Source organism: Cyrtonyx montezumae, unplaced genomic scaffold, assembly GCF_038088225.1.
Source record: "Cyrtonyx montezumae isolate F1298 unplaced genomic scaffold, pur_monq_1.0 scaffold_7, whole genome shotgun sequence".
In the NCBI taxonomy this organism is placed as follows: Eukaryota; Metazoa; Chordata; class Aves; order Galliformes; family Odontophoridae; genus Cyrtonyx; species Cyrtonyx montezumae.
Window position 1 is genome coordinate 9,198,265 of NW_027072078.1, and position 16,492 is coordinate 9,214,756.

The 16,492-nt window shown below is 34.8% G+C and overlaps 1 protein-coding gene across 1 annotated transcript in view; it reads right to left on the reverse strand.

Moving 5' to 3' along the window:
- Positions 1-16,492, reverse strand: part of DNAH7 (dynein axonemal heavy chain 7) — a 158,014-nt gene that overhangs the window by 94,254 nt on the left and 47,268 nt on the right. Inside the window, exons 34-42 of the mRNA XM_065750607.1 lie at positions 16,062-16,286; positions 14,604-14,801; positions 11,822-11,977; positions 10,523-10,691; positions 8,638-8,764; positions 7,391-7,610; positions 4,267-5,139; positions 3,194-3,423; positions 2,076-2,406 (exon numbers count right to left, since the gene is read on the reverse strand). Of these exons, the coding sequence (XP_065606679.1) occupies positions 2,076-2,406; positions 3,194-3,423; positions 4,267-5,139; positions 7,391-7,610; positions 8,638-8,764; positions 10,523-10,691; positions 11,822-11,977; positions 14,604-14,801; positions 16,062-16,286 (2,529 nt within the window). The remainder of the gene's footprint in view (positions 1-2,075; positions 2,407-3,193; positions 3,424-4,266; positions 5,140-7,390; positions 7,611-8,637; positions 8,765-10,522; positions 10,692-11,821; positions 11,978-14,603; positions 14,802-16,061; positions 16,287-16,492) is intronic.

The following is a 16,492-nucleotide window of genomic DNA, read 5'->3' on the forward strand; positions in this document are numbered from 1 at the left end:
TTGAAACATATTCTCAAGTTCATACGAAAAGCTAGTGTAGTTCCTATGTATATATAAGCTCACTTTCATTTTTAAAAAACATTTACTATTTTTTTTATCTACTCTCTCTTTAAAGTGCTACAGAGGTTACACTAACATTGACATAAACAAAAAGATCTGAAATCTAGTCAACAATTCATCTGGAGGATTAAAAAAAGTCTCATCTTTAACTCATTTTTACATGTACTTCTACTAAATCAGCAGTGGGCATTGTACTTCAGTTATGGAGTTCATATGTTCCACCACTAACTTTCAGTTCAGGCTCTATCACGGTGTTTCCAAACTTACAGAATCAATTCAGTAGTGGGTTAGTAGATTAGGGATAACACAAGGTAAAAACTGTCTGACCGACCATAACACTCTCCAAGTACAGAAATAAATCAATCAGTACTCTGCTTCTATTAAACTCCCCAGAATGAACCGAAAGAGGAAAGAAGCAACTAAGAAAAATATTACAAGAAGAAAAATTTGCAATTTCTAATATGAACAAGCAAAGTTTAAAATGCAAATATATAAACGTAACATAAAAGAAAAAAATAATTCCACACATGCAAGCACAATAATTAAACAGAGGGTTAGTAAACTGAAGATTTACATAAGAACACCCTTCTCAGAAGAATAAAGCTGCGTGGAAATTCAAATACTCTTTCTAATAGCCTTTCTCAGAGAATACATGCCTTACAGATTAACAGATTTCTAGAATCTCATTACTATCTTGCCAATTGGTGTTAGATTTTGACAGTTTGCCCAAGGATTTTTGTTGGTTTGTTTTTATGTTTTTGTTGTTGTTTTGTTCTGTTCTAAGACGTTGGCAATTTGGATAGAAAGACATCTTTTGTGTACTGAAAATCTTTACTCATGCCACAAAAACACAGAAATGATAAGACTGGATGAAATTATAAAGAAAATAATTTCTTTGCAACTGTGAACTAAAGTTAATGGAGCTTTAAGCTTTGTTTTAAGTACAGCTGTAACTATGCAAGGGCTCAAGTGAGAGAAAGGACAGCAGATAAACAAAGCCAAGGAATTTCAATGAGGCAGTCAAAGCACTGGTTGATAGGAACTTCCAGGAAAAGAAATCTAAGAAGACAAATGACCAAAGTTAGGCACTTCATGAAACAAAATTAAGGACAAAATCTAAATTAACTTAATATTGATGAGGTTATCGATGAGGATATGCAGAGTAAGAGATTATTTTGAAGATTAAATGCAAAATAAGTTGCAGCTAAAGGCAACATGAGCATAAGAAAATTTCTATCACTCTATGACTATCTGTAAGAAAAGCAGAATTGCTGTTTGTGACTGGCAGAATATATCAGTATCTGATACTAAAGTAAAAATGTTAGTGCTCTTTGTACCTGGTATCATGACAAGAACACTATCAAAAGATAAAGAGTTTACCATAATTGCAGATTCTAGCTCCAGAAATGCAGTATTTTCATTAATGAAATGAATAACAGAAAAGAATGATAGTCATTTCAGCTGCACTGAATTACATATGAATTTGTTTCTCTAAAGAAGGAACTTCCATGCACATTTATGCATGTGGGTTTAGGGGCACAATTTGCAACATGTGTCCTGCTCTGTTTACTGTCAGTAGAGGTAAGGCTGAATCACAAAGTCCAGCATAAGTACTGTAAGCATTCTTATGCTTTTTATTTGTTTTTGTCATGCTACTTAATTATATCTTGAGGAAAGACCTCTTGCTCCTCTTCCTCTTGCTGGAAGTTCCTACTCCTTTTTTTATTCCTCTTGTATTATAATACACCTTTTTTGATACACTGGGCATTCAAAAAAGCTGAAGAATTACTTAACACGCTTTCAAAGCCACGTTCTCATTTCATTATTCACAAATATGCAATAACCTTGAAGTGACTATGAAGTCATCTAATTTCACAAACCCTGACAAGGATCTGACAAGTTAAAAAATTATAAAAAATTTTGTTAGTATAATGTAAAATCTGAAAAGTAGACATTCAATGCTTTTATTTCTCCAAATACCCCTCTAGTGCATAAGTATGTACAATTACATGTACCTGTGCAGTGAGAGTGTCAAGAGCAGCCAGAGCAGCTTCTAAATACGGCATTGCTTGAGCTAAGTCAGCATCACACTCATCTTTGATGGCTCTGGCAGCCATAGCTTGCTCATTTGCTGCTGCTTCATCAGCTTTCACTATTTTTTCAGTTTTGGCTACTTCCAAGGACTCTTTTTGAATAACCACCATCATCTCATCAACTTGCTTGCTAGCTTCCTGCAACTGAGGCTGCAGAGCTTCCAGCTCAGACTGCATTGAGGCAACTTGAGATGTAGCAGAGTTCAGTTTCTCCAAGCCAACTTCATATCTTCTTTTCATTTTCATCACCTTGCTGAAAATAAACAGCACTTTATAATAAAAACATTTTATCAGTTCTTGACCACTGCATTCACTGGAGCCCATTCACCAAATTTCTCAATACACTGAGTAATCAAATGTCATGCCTGTGTTATTTGCTCAACAAATAACAAACATACCAGGAATTACTTGAGCCATGGTCTTTAACTGCTTCAATACGTATACACAGAGGTTGGTTTATAGATAAATATATTATCACTCCAAGATAAGTGAGCAATTATTAAGCTACTGCCAACACAGTGCCAGGAGCTACAAAATCAAGATGATACAGTACTTAAAAGAAAAGGAGAGAAGAGAGATTATTATTTGAGGTGAAGCTGGAAAAGAATAAACATAAATGAGAAAATCTTCTTTGTAGCAGAACGTGAACATGCAGCATCTTACAGCATGTTGGTGAAATCAAGAACTTATCTTAATTTTTATAGCAGTGTCCAATCAGTGGGAACAAAAGGAAAGCAAGAGAACTTCCTCTCACCAGCCATGAACAGCTGCAGAGATGTGCAGAAATCCTTTCTAAACAAGCACAGTATAGCTATAGCCCACTAGCAAGCCAGCAGCACCTAGCAACTCAGAAGCTAGTTTCCCAGATATATTTCTTACAGCCTGCAATGAATCTCAGGCTGTATTCATTATTATAATTTTAATTATGTTTTAATTTACTAGAACATTTACATTGTTTTGTTCAGATTAGTTACAGAATATAGAATTTTTTTTTTGTGAACTTGTGTTCTGTTAGTAAAGGACATGTTATAAATCCTTACGTGCGTTTCTTTCCAAGCAGAGTTTTAAAAGTGGAGATCAATTCCAAGTATGAAGTAGGTGTAACATAGTTGTGTCTTTGAAGTTCCGCATGGTACAAATCAGATAAAGCAATGGTAGATGTATGAAAGCTTTTACACATATCAATACACCCAGTTCGAGTTTCTTCTGACATTTCGACATCTTCCAAGAAGCAAGAGGCAACAGCTTCTAAAGCATCTTCAGGCCACGTCTATAACAAATGAACAAACACTTCTCTTATTCAGTAGTTCATGCTTACAAATATCAAAACACTTTACAAACAAACAAACAATCAATCAAAAACTAACAAGAATCTTTATCCCACTTCATAATTGAAGACACTGAGACATAAAGACATGGCCTGCATTATCATTATAGAAGAGGACAATAATGTAACTAGAAACTAGTAAGAATTCAAATACCTACAGATTTAGTTCTGGCCCTGTGTATAAGCTCATGTGGAGGAGATATTGCTACTAAAAGGAAAATCTCACATTTTAAAATGTCCATATCAGTATATGATTGTTACTCCTCTTCGAAAAAGTTTTTAAAGTTACAGTAGGACCTTTTAAAACATGTTGGATTATTTATTCTTTACATATTGTATCTAAGGTTTTTAGCCTGTCACATGCAAAATACAGTCTTAACTGCACAGTAGCAGGGGAAAATTGTCTGCATCAAAAATATGTATTTTTCTTGACAGAAATTTCTATTTTAAACATTTTTTGGAACACAGACTCTGACAGTCCTTGTAATAATAGAAAACAATTCATTTTTAAATCTATGATGTCTACAGAACTATGTTCATTCAGTTATAGTCTTACAGCACAATTATTTATTTTCTTGATGATATTGTGTTCTTCCTGTATTAGCATTTATTACAGTCAGGTTTCTTCTAAACATGTGAACAATTTAAAGCATGATACTAAAAAAAATATCCAAGGTATTTTTTCACTGCTAACTTAATCAGAATTACTTGCTACAGAACAGCAGAAGACATGTTTCTATTGCATTTCCATTAGAAAAACAGTCCAAATGAAATTTTTCTTTTTACCTGAAACCAGTCTAGGGTGCAGCAGTTGACAAGAGCAGGAAATTTACGAAGGCGATTACGAAAAGCATCTCCAATTGGGCTCATTGCCAGTACTATATGAAGCTGATCTCGGCAGCGATCGACAAACATGTTAAAAAGAGCTATAGGACTACCATCAGTTTGTTTTGTCCTGTCCCTCTGGCGATCTATTTGACGCATTTGTTCACAAATTTCTTGTTTCTCATCTACTGCGAAGAGGTTTGGCACTTCACCTACATTTAATAAGTTGTTAATGTCTTCTAAGAATGACTCTTTTTTTATCTGTGTATCAGTGAACAAGAAAACTCCCTGCACTTCTGCTTCTGTAGATTTCCTCAGTATGTCTTTTAAGTCTTTGTGCCATTCATTGATACCATAACTTTTAGTTATTTCAACCTGAAAAAGGTTATACCCAGCCATGTGGGCTGCTAATCGAGTAAGAGATTGTCGACCACTACCTCCAACACCAACAAGGAGGGCATGGCTGCGAGGCTGTTTCAGAACACGGGAAATTCTACAGATATGTTCTATAGCAAATTGGAACAAGACTAGCTGCATTGGCTTTTTGCTTAAGTTATTAAACTCTTCAAGATGACTCTCTACAACTGATCTCAGCTGATTTACATCAGTGATCTCTCTGTATTTAGTGTCGTCTCTTTTGGGGTCATGAAAATCACAGAACATTAAGGAACGCAAATCATCTTCTTCCACTCTGCCATCATTATTGGCATCCAGATTCTGGAAAAGTTCATGAAAGTCTTCATGCAATTCTTTGTTCACAACTTCTTGGATAAATCCAACAAGCCAAGCCCGGTCAGTATTGTCCACCAAGCGATCATAATACACTCTAAGAACCTGTACAATCAAAATAGTTAAATTTTATTAGTTGCTTCTGCTCTTGAATTTATATTTATTTTAATAAAGATAAACCAGATAGAAATCAGTTAAAAAAGATTTCAGAATACAAAGTATTAAGCTTCAATACGTAGAAAAATAAGGAATAGATATTTAGAATCAATTATAACAGTCGAGCACAATATTATCATTTTGGAATTGTTGTAGAGATCTGTGTGGAAATCTATATACGTATGCATTTGCTATGCATATCCTAATAAACACTATGTGTTTATTAATAAATAGTTGTAAAAGAGGCTGCTACAGAGAGGAAGGAATCATTCTGATCTTTCTGTTATAGAAAGATGGGCAAGTTATGGGTTTGTACTTCAAAAAAAATAAAAAGACCACAGCTGGATAATAGAAAATCTTATTAATGAGAAAGATAGTGAAGAACAAGAATGAAGTACTCAGAGTGAGTTGCATTTGTACTTAGAGAACTGCAATAAGCTTCTAGAAAAGCTTTTCAAAATTTGCTATTGCTTCTTTCTTTATGAAATCCTGCTTTGAGGAAAGAAAGTTGAATGGAATGGGATTGAATACCAAAGGATGGGCTGGAATACCAAAGACCTCTTCCATCCTTACTTTATGTTGATTCCGTAAACTACTGCCAAATATTTTAGAAACAGCAATCATTAACAACTCTGCTTTCCTTTCATTCCAGAGGAAACATTAAGAAAAAAATTAAGAAAAAACATTAAGAAAAAAGAGATGTTTCCCTTGAGCTCTTCTAAAGAGCTTCCCATCCATCCTACTATGACTGATGGGAAGCATTTGCTTAAGACAGAAAGACTCGGATTTTCTTTTAAAGGAAAACCAGAAAAAAAAAAAAACAGTAATAGTAATAAAATAGGGATCAAACTTTGGATCATTCAAATTTCCAGAGATCCTGCTCTTTTTGTGACTAATCTGCCTTTTTTTGTGGGGAGGAAGGAGACAGGAAATGGAAAGGACTGTAAGCAATCAAAGCAGCAACCAGAGACCACATGATCACGTGAAAGTGAATCAACAGTTGACTTGTCTACAGAGATATGATTCGTATTTGCATAGAATCACAGAATGGTTTGGGTTGGAAGGGATCTCAAAGTTCTAATCCCCATGCCACGGGGCAGCTTCCACCCACTGAACCAGGCGCTAGAGCAGATTGTCCAGAGTCCTATTCAGCCTGATCTCGAAAACCTTCAGGGATGGAGAATCCACAACTTCTCTGGGCAATGTTTTAGCACCTCACCACACTCTCAGTGAAAAATATCCCTCTGACATTTAAACTAAATCTCCTCTGTCCTTGTTTAAACCATTCTCCCTTGTCCTATCACTATCTACCTATGTAAAAGGTTATTTTCCCTCCTGATTATAAGCTCCCTTTAAGTATTGGAAGGCTACAATGATGTCTTCCCACAGCCTTCTCTTACCCAGGCTGCATAAGCTCAGCTCCCTCAGCCTGTTTTATAGAAGAGGTGCTCCAGCCAGGTGCTCTGATCATCTTTGTGGTCCTCCTTTAGACCCATTTCAAAAGCTCCACATCTATACTGAAGTGAGGACTCCACACCTGGATGCAATACTCCAGATGGGGCCTCACAAGGGCAGAGCAGAGGAGGACTGTCTCCTCTTGCTCTGCAGGCCACCTTTCTTTTGACACAGCCTAGATACTGTTGGCCCATTCTGAGCTAAAAGAACACACTGGTTCATCTTCAGCATTTCATCCACCAGGACTGCTAAATTCTTTTTAATTTCTAAATTCAGGCTGCTCTCATGGAGTTCTCCTCCCAGCCTGTATAGATATCTGAGACTTCCCTAACCTAAATACAACATCCTGCACTTCGCCTTGTTAAGCCTCATTAAATTCCCATGGGCCCCCTCCTCACACCTGTCCAGGTGCCTCTGGATGACATTCCATCCTTCTGTAATATCAACTGCTATCAACTGCACCCCTCAGACTGCTGTCATCTGCAAACTTGCTGAGGGGACACTGATAAAGATGTTGATCAGCACCAGTGCCAAGACTGATCATTGCAGGACACTACTTGTCACCAGTCTCCACCTGGACATATGTGAATAAGTTTGATTTGTCCTGCCCATACAGAACATAAAAAAACCTGTCTCACGAATGTGATAGCAATTTACAGCTGCTAGAAAACAGGAAATGATATATCTAAAACAACGATAGTCAATCTGCATCTTAAAGATAATTTCTTAGCATTACGTGATTTACCTCATGAACCCAGAGACGTTTTATCATTCCTGTAGATTCTGTTGTTTCAGGCCTTGACAGGCAAACACCTTGAATAACACGTGAAAAATCACGGAGATTGAACAAATAGTGTGATTTGGCTGGGGTAGGAAGTAGATTCTTCATAGCTTCTTTATATATATGCATGGTTCCATTAATAATTTGTGGAATCAACTCCACATATTGTGATGGAAAGCTATAACTGATAAGATATAAAAGGTAAGAACAGACTGGCTCGCACAATTCTATCACACTAGCATGCAAATTAATAAACAATACTGCACATTTTTATTTACTCTTGAGTCCATGCCAGTGCTAAAATTCTGTACTTAATCATTATCATAAACTCACTTGATCTAGAAGGTATTTCTAAGGGTCATTTTTAATGAGTCACTCCCATGGATGCACTTCAAAAGCCCTACATTTCTCCTATACTGAGGACTCCACATCTGGACACAGTACTCCAGGTGAGTCTCAGCAGCACAGAGTAAAGTTATACTTACTCCTGTGCAGTTTTATAAATATTAGTACCCTAATTAATCTAAGATCTAGTTAATCTAAAGATTAACCTTGTCTATTAATCAAATCTAGTAACAATGGAAGATGTTAGAAAAATTGCCTACATTAGGCATAAGTAATTATACATTTTCCCGTCTATGTTTTTACAACTAATAACAGCAACAAAAAAGTTGGTCTAATAGCCCTTGCTGTCTTCCTTCTACCTCCCTCTCAAGGGGTCAGAAGCTGTCAAGCATAAACTTAGTCTAAAAACAGGATATTACTATATTCTGAGATTTGGCTATGAGAATGGATAGAATAATGGAAGTAGAATCAATAAAAATACTTTAAAAAAATCTAATAATACAATTTAAAATTATGCAGCAGTGAAAGGCTGAAGAAAGAATACACCTCAAACCACAAGAAATTTAAAAACAATCTGGTTCTGTTCCTTGAATAATTACTAATCAAATTGTATTTATATATCAAAGAATACTGTATTACAGAAATATCTCAATTAACTTAATTAGCCTCAGCTAATCTAAAACTTAGTTGGAAACTTCAGAAGAGTAACTTGTCCACAATTTTAGCATGATAATATTCACAAAAGGCACAGGATATAAAAGATGGTCGTTTCATACAGGAGAAAATTCCTACATACATATATTTCAAATTTCCTAGTAATATAATTCAATTATTTTGATTTTTTTTCATACAAAAAGTTCTCTTACCATATGGATAGATGCCAGTCTAAGATTCTAGAAAATATTGTGTACATGGATTCATCATCAAACTCATTAATGGTAATTTTATTGAAGTGCCGCAAGAATCGCGGTGTTACTGGGTTTCGACCACCACCTAAATATTAGAAAGCACTACAATTGTAAATAACAAACAAACAAACAAGAAAAACCAGAGTAAAACAGTAAAAGCCTAGCAGTATTCCTTTAATATTCATCTTTCATTCAACTAGCAGTGCCATACTGAAAAGTACTGCACCATGTCATTTCATGTTACTGATTACTGAAAGGAACAAGATAATAAAAATATTCATGTTGTTCAAAAATAAAGAGTGAAAAGGTCAAGTCATAGATAGACAGACTTTAAATTATTTAAGCCATGCTTCTGTTGCAGAAGAAAGTTTTTATCCTAAACTTTACATATATATAATTGATTTTGAAAGCATCCCCATGTAAAAAAAGCCTAAGAAAGGAGCAAAGGGAGGCTTTACAGAAGAAGTGCCTCCAAGATTGGGCCAAAATAAAAAATAATTTTAAAAAAGAAAGATGTGCAATTAAGTTGGGCTTTTTCTTTCACAATTTCTGTCCAGTTCCACAGACTGATGGTTTAGATAAAGCGTTTTGAACTGTAGATGAACACTGATGTCCTGGTTTCAGCTGGAAGCTGATTTTCTTTTTTTCCTCATAGTGTCTGGTATACTATGTTCTGGCTTCAGTAGAAGAAAGAATGTTGTTAACAGTTATTGCTGAGCAGCCAAGGACATTTCAGTTTCTCAGCTTCTCATACTATCCTACTAGTGAGGGGGCTGAGGACACACACAAGAAGCTGGGAGGGAATAGAACCAGCATAGCTGACATAAACTGGCCAGAGAATACTCTATACCATGTGACATGATGTGTAAAAAAAAAACAACTGAAGAGGATAGGAGGAGTTGGCAGAGCAGGTAGGCATAGCTCAGGGACTGCTCTGAAAGTAATGCCTCCCAGTTTATTAAGTCGGCCCACAACATTAGAGGCAGATGATGGTGGTGTGGAAGTAGAGGCTGAATCTGCCAACCAATATTCCATGACATTTTGTTGTTGTGTGACAGATGACAGCAGAAGAGCAGTTCGACAGTGCCATCTGATATGGAAGAGCATATATGAAGCGATGGTACAGAACTGAACACCTCCAAGCAGAAAAAAATGGCACCCATTGACATTCATTGGTGGTTACAGAACATTTATGGAGACCAAACAGTGGATGAAGCACAGTAAAGTGGTGGGTGGTGTGTTTTAGCAGCAGTGACAGCCTGTCACCTCTGCTGATGCAGATATATAAGCATATCATGCAGGCTCTAGTTCATTGCTGGCAAAAATGAATAGATAATGGTGGTGACTGCATTGAACAGCAGTGTTTTGTACTGGACAGTTTCCTCTATCAGTGTTACTATGCTATTTGTGTCTGTTGTATTTTCCACAGAAATAAAACGGTGTACATAGTACATAGTCAATATATACACATGCTATGAGAAAGATGATCTCCTGACATTATGTGATTTACTTCATTTTTTCAGCCAGTAAATTTTAACTGCTGCAGACTTATGGCTATTTTTAAATGTTTCAAAGAAGGTTTCATTAGGTCAAAAAGATTTCCGAAAATACTGTCCAGTTACACTCTCGTCTTCCTGCAAAGCAATTATTTCCTTCTGTTAAGCTTGTCTAGTCACTTTGCTGCTCCTCAGCCACTTTGATTTGACTACTGTTCCTGTTTCCTGCAAGGAAAGCATTCCCTGAGTCCTATCCATAGCCATAAAGATGGAAACTAAAGCAATACGCATTTAGCATTTGGAAACCAAAGAAACAGGGGAAAAAATGTATAGTATACATCTCTTACCTGGTGGTCCCATTGCACAAACAATCTGAATATCAACAAGTTTAATCATTGAACAGTCTTTAAGGTCATACCAGTTCCAGTGATCTAACCATTGTCGTAATAATTCAACAGGAGGTTGAGCACCATATACCTCTCGGGCTGGCATGTTAACATCATCCACAAATACTACCTGAAGAAGGAAAACAAAAAAAATTTTGTATTTATTGATTTTGCTGAATTGGAATAGTGCAAAAGTACAACCTTTGAAGAATCATCACAAAGTTCTTATTGGATTTCTGCCAAGTTAAATAAAAACTCACTTTAGAAGTAACTGTGCCAATTCTAAAACATTCCAAAACATACTTATAGAGGACAGAATCTGTATTTCTCTTCTTGTATCTGAGAGTATTTAATGAAAGATTGCAAAACAGTACTTGCTACGTAAGCCCTCTGTACCACTTATATGCCTTTTCTTGTTTAAATTCAAGAGTCAAAAAGAGCCATAAAGATTTCAAACTTAGACTAATAAGTCTATTAAGCATTATTATCATTTTTAGCACTCCTATTCCTAAAGCATATGCCAACGTTGCTCAGGAAACATCTTCACACAGTTAACCTAATTCAAATAACACAAGTTCTAGAAATACATTTATGGGTTTTACCCCTCTTTCTTCTCTTTCTTTAATTGATATGGAGAAGAACGTTGGTCAAAAGGAAAACAGGTCAACTCACAACCCTTTTTCTTATTTAAAACTGTAAACCGAGCAACAGACTGAGATAGCTTTGAATTAGTGACCCTTTGAAAGAAATCTATCTGGGTTTCTATATCCATGGTTTTTTACTCAAGGTTCCTTCTGAGTCTCCCTTCACAGATTCCCACACAAATGAACAACAAGGGTGAACAAGCTTCTCCATAACATAACTAATCCAGATCTACAAATGACAAATCTTTGGTAATCCCTCTTTTAGATTTATATAAAACTCAAGAGACCACAACTCTCAAGAGCTATGCTGTCAGCAGCATCTTACCCATACAGAGCTTTTATCTAAAGCATAGTGCCACAAAATACGGAGGGGGAAGTATGATCACAGTTATTCACATCATATACATGTATCATAGCATTTTTTTAGTTAATTAAAATGAAATGTATATTACTGGTGAAAGAGAGAAATAAGATTGGAAATTTGTGCGTGTAAATGAGAAATATTAGAACTCTGAGGGTTTATCAACCTTTCTTGCTACTAGTTGCAATCAGCTGCAAAAATAATGCATTCGTTTGTTTGCATTTGAACACTTGCATACAGAAAGACATCAATTACCATTCTTTTCCCAAGAGGAGGCCCAAAAATTCCTTTTCTCCTTTTATCCAGCTTTGACATTATAATATTCTGAGTCTGCGCTGCTGTAGTTTGTGCTGAAAAGTTGAGAAGCAGTGGCTTATAGACTTCTTTATTCAAATTATTTAAAAGGAAATTCTGAAAGAATCGAGGAGAAAATTAAAGTACATATGAAGACAAGTTTAAAAGCAATTTAGCAAATAGCAATTTGTACCATTCTTATTTCATCTAAAATGAGAAACAAGTAATCTAAGAAAACACTTCAATTATATTTCATCAGATAAGTCAATATAGAAAATAATAATGAATTTAATTTCTCTGAGCAAAATTTCTATTTCCCATTATAGACATTTTCACATATTCTAAAGAAAATAATACAAACAAACAAAAACAGTACATTGTATACATTCAGTAGGTTAGTAATTTACTCAAACAAAACACTTCGTCACATTATTAGGAGCTGATTTATAATATCTGTACTAACTCAAACAAAGAAAGATGCTAAACCAGCCACAGTTAAAAATACTTATGCTTAAGTTTTGAAGATTATCCAGTAATATTTCCTTCAAAGGGCATAGGAAAACAAAAAAGTAAAGGTAAGTTATGTGGCGAAGATTGATCTTATTTTATAATGGTAGCTACCTTCCAAAGTCTCTTTTTTATTAGTTTAAACCTAATCTCCAGAGGAACACCAGATCAAAGTCACCCTTTTAAGTAAGACTGAATGGGATTTATTTTCTACCCACACATAAGCAAAACCACAGGGTTGGAAGTTATCCTTTCAGACACTGATGCAGAGCATTAATGCCTACGAATTAAGGTCTCTAGTGACTTGCTTAATCTCTTATCAACAGATGCTGGAGTTTTTGGATCTCACAATCTTTCTAGTAAAAAATACATCTAATTTCTACTTCTGAATGAAAACAATGAACTTCTGCATGAAAGTATAATAATGACAATATACAAAAACTGGATAGCAATGTAAACACAATGAGCACATTTCTTTCAGTCTTTTTATCAATACTGAACTAAGAAATACCACATTCTTACTACTCCCAGAATGAACTGGGCAGTAAAAACTTACCAAGTTCTTCATTGTAAAGAAATGCTTTATTTATGATTCATTGTATTTCTGGAACACTTTTTATGAGCACATCTTGTTCCACTCTTGATCTTTTTTATTATTTCAGAATAACTTAAAAACTGAAGTAGGTTTCATAATCCTTACTCAGTAACTTACTAGAGTTAATTTAATGATACAAAAGGAAGAGAGAATAACAGCTTCAAAAACATGAAACTTAACTTATTTATCTGCTTATGTAACTTTCAAGTCTTGCTCTCAGCAAAACAGTTGTACACAGGTTTTGCACTGATGGCATGAATCAACAAAAGCAAAACTCCCTACAAAAAGACATAATGGAGGAATGGCTTCTCTCTGATGAATCTTTTACAGTATCTCAGTTAAAAATACAATAATGACTTTGCCATATCTCCATTGAGTTAAATACTTTTTTTCCTCAAAAATAAAGTACACTTTACTGTGGATCTAGATGGAATGCAATGAGAAAAACTGGCTTTGAAATTTCCCTAGGTGAACCTCTACAGCTGGACCATTATATTCTTACAGATACATTACTTATCAGGTTTTAATAACCTCCCAGAAAGATTGATAGCACCAGGATTTAACTCACAGTATCTGTCTGATCCATCTGAATATTAAAGTTATCTAAACTTTACAATGTCATAGATTAGAATTCTTATCTATATCATCCATGCTCTTGTTACAATTTTGGGGGAAAAAAAAGCTATCCTTTTTCTTCTTTCTTTAGCTTGAAAACCAGAAACAAGTGTTAGCATTTTGTCAAAAGCATTTTGTTTCAGAAACAGTAGAAATTGCGTATCACCAAAAACTACAGTCAATCTAATCTGATTATCAGCATTATTTGTATTTCTTTTTTATTTTCTCCCAAGGACAAGGATATAAAGAGTATTTGTCATTCTATAAAAAGAACACTATTACATGGATTGAGATTTTATAATTTTTATTTTTTAATGGGCTGATTTTTTTTATTGTAATGAACAGATCCAGCCAACTGATTTTATAAAGAAAATTGTCTGGGACAATTTTGATATGCTGATTTCCTTTCTCACTAGAGTCTGTTTCTATAAGGAATTGTTTATTGATGTTGCTTCTAATTTTATGCCTTCAGATTTCTTTCAGTGGTAAAAATCTTGCTCTCCACTGTTTGCCAATCCATGGAATTGCCATAGTAGAATGTGAATAAAGGTTACTATCTCCTAAACTTTCTCACAATAACAGTGGCACACATTTTTGCTGTTTCTAGCTCTAGAATATTTCTTTTTTGTTGTTTTGACTGGACGAATTAGTGAACAGTCTTTTGTACACCAGAGTCTCTGTGGATCATGTCAAGTATATGTGGCACATAAACACAATGCAAAGTAAATCAATACATGAATCAAATTGAAGAGACTTGTTTGTGTGGCATTAGCAGCTTTGTTCAATGGACATTTGAGTGCACTTTAAGAATCTAGTCTGTAAGTGTGGAGAAAAATAAAGATAAAACAAGAAAAAAAAAACACACCTCCATAACTGCTTTTTTCTTTGTTGCCCATTCTTTCATTTCATAATATCAAGAAAATTCACGTCTCATTTTCCTTTTATATAATGTCCTCAATTTACCCCTCATCTAACCTCTTTAACCTCTTTTTTCTAATCTCTAAAATCTGTTTTAATAGTACTTACAGTGATATAGGTACTTTTTCCAGTTCCCGTTGGCCCCACAATCATAGAAGGCTTTTGATGCACTGTCAACAACTCAATCAGTACCATATAACGAACTGTATCCAGAGTTGGCACTATTATTTCATTAAATGTTACGTCTGGAGGTATAGGAGGAGCTGATTTGAGTGTTTCCACCCAAGGTTCCCAAATTCCTGCTCCCTATTTTAATTTATAGGAAAGTCAAATATTATTAAGAGAGTGGAAAAAGCAGAATAAAACCAATGCAAATAGAAATATCAAAGTTCTACAAATTAATGGATAGGGTTATTGGCTAATTTTAAAAAGTATTAAAAATAATTTCACAGGTCTCATTACTATAAATACATATACGTAAACATAATAAAATATTTTTATTTAACTTGGATGCAATGCAGTGCTGTCAGTTCAGACTGCTTATGTAGAAACATTGTGCCAATGCCTGAAGTATGGAATTACTGAAAGACAGGTTCTTTACCTTAACTTTCATATCAATACGAATATTGTATATAGATTGTAAAAACACATAATTACATGCATAGTACATAAATTTATACATACAAGAAATTACTGTATAAATTCAGTCACAAAAATTAAAAAAGCATAGTTGTTACTTTCACAGACTCATTACTCACTGCAAATACCTCCTAACTATGGAATTTTTGGACAAATCAAGCCAAGCTTCTTCTTTTAGATCATTCTACTAGAGGTGTCTTTAAAACATGTCAAAACTCTCCAGTAGAAAATTAATTTAAGGAGATAATATAATTGTGAATAGCCCTACAAAAGCCCTTTATGTTCTATCCTACCCCCAAAAGGAGATAAAAGTCATATGAATTTCCTAGACATTACTCTCTTAGTAAAGAAGTAAAAGTAAAGAAGAATATGTTTTTCTAATTTATTATCAGAAGACATACAGCCTTTACAACTGATTCAAATCTCACTTTCCTCAGCAATATGCAAGAATCATGCACAAGCTGAAATCTAGACGTTTCTCATTCTAATTCTCATTGTACAGTAACAAGAAATATACAGGAATGACCAACCCAAAAAGGGTACATTTATTTTATTTTGGATTTTCTGGAGCATACCAGATATAGCTTATGCAGTTTACTTCTCATCCGGGAGAAGCATATCATAGATTCATATCTGAATCTCAGAAAAAGAGGCAGATGAGAAGGCACAGAGGTAGATTTTCTGCTAACAGCTTCTCTACAGCAGCCAATTACTACAGCAGCTGAAAAGACAGGTCCTGGTCCCAGACAGAACAATGGACCTTGAACTGTCTTAGAAGGAAAGATATCCTGCCTATTCTGTGATAGGAGCATACAGAATAAAATTTAAAAAAAAAATTACAATAATGATACACACCTTCTAATATTCATTAAAAATTACTTAACAATGCAACCTTCAAGGGGTCACATCTTATTTTGCTAACCTCACCTTTTTGACAAATCGATAATCATAAATTGTTCCTTCTGTTGGAAATGGGACTGTGAATGCCTTTGAAGCAGGCTGATCAATACTACTCAACAATTTATACTGCTCTCTTGTCTCCTCACAAATTGGTCCTTTAAGCATTTCTCGAACAACTTTGTCAAATTTCAGACGATCATCCTCCTTACAGCTAGCTCCTACAGACCATATAAGTGAAAATAAAAAAATGCCCTATAGTTGGAGAAAAAAGAAACAAATTCAGTATCCATAAATTACAAATCTCTTATTCGCTAAGCCAAATAAATTTTTGCCACAGATCACAATATAATAATACTTGACCAACTTAATTTTATGTATTAAGCTTGGGATCATGTTTCTAGTAAAACAGAACACCATTTTATGCTGACTATCAGCACCTGATCTCCTTTGCTGTGCAG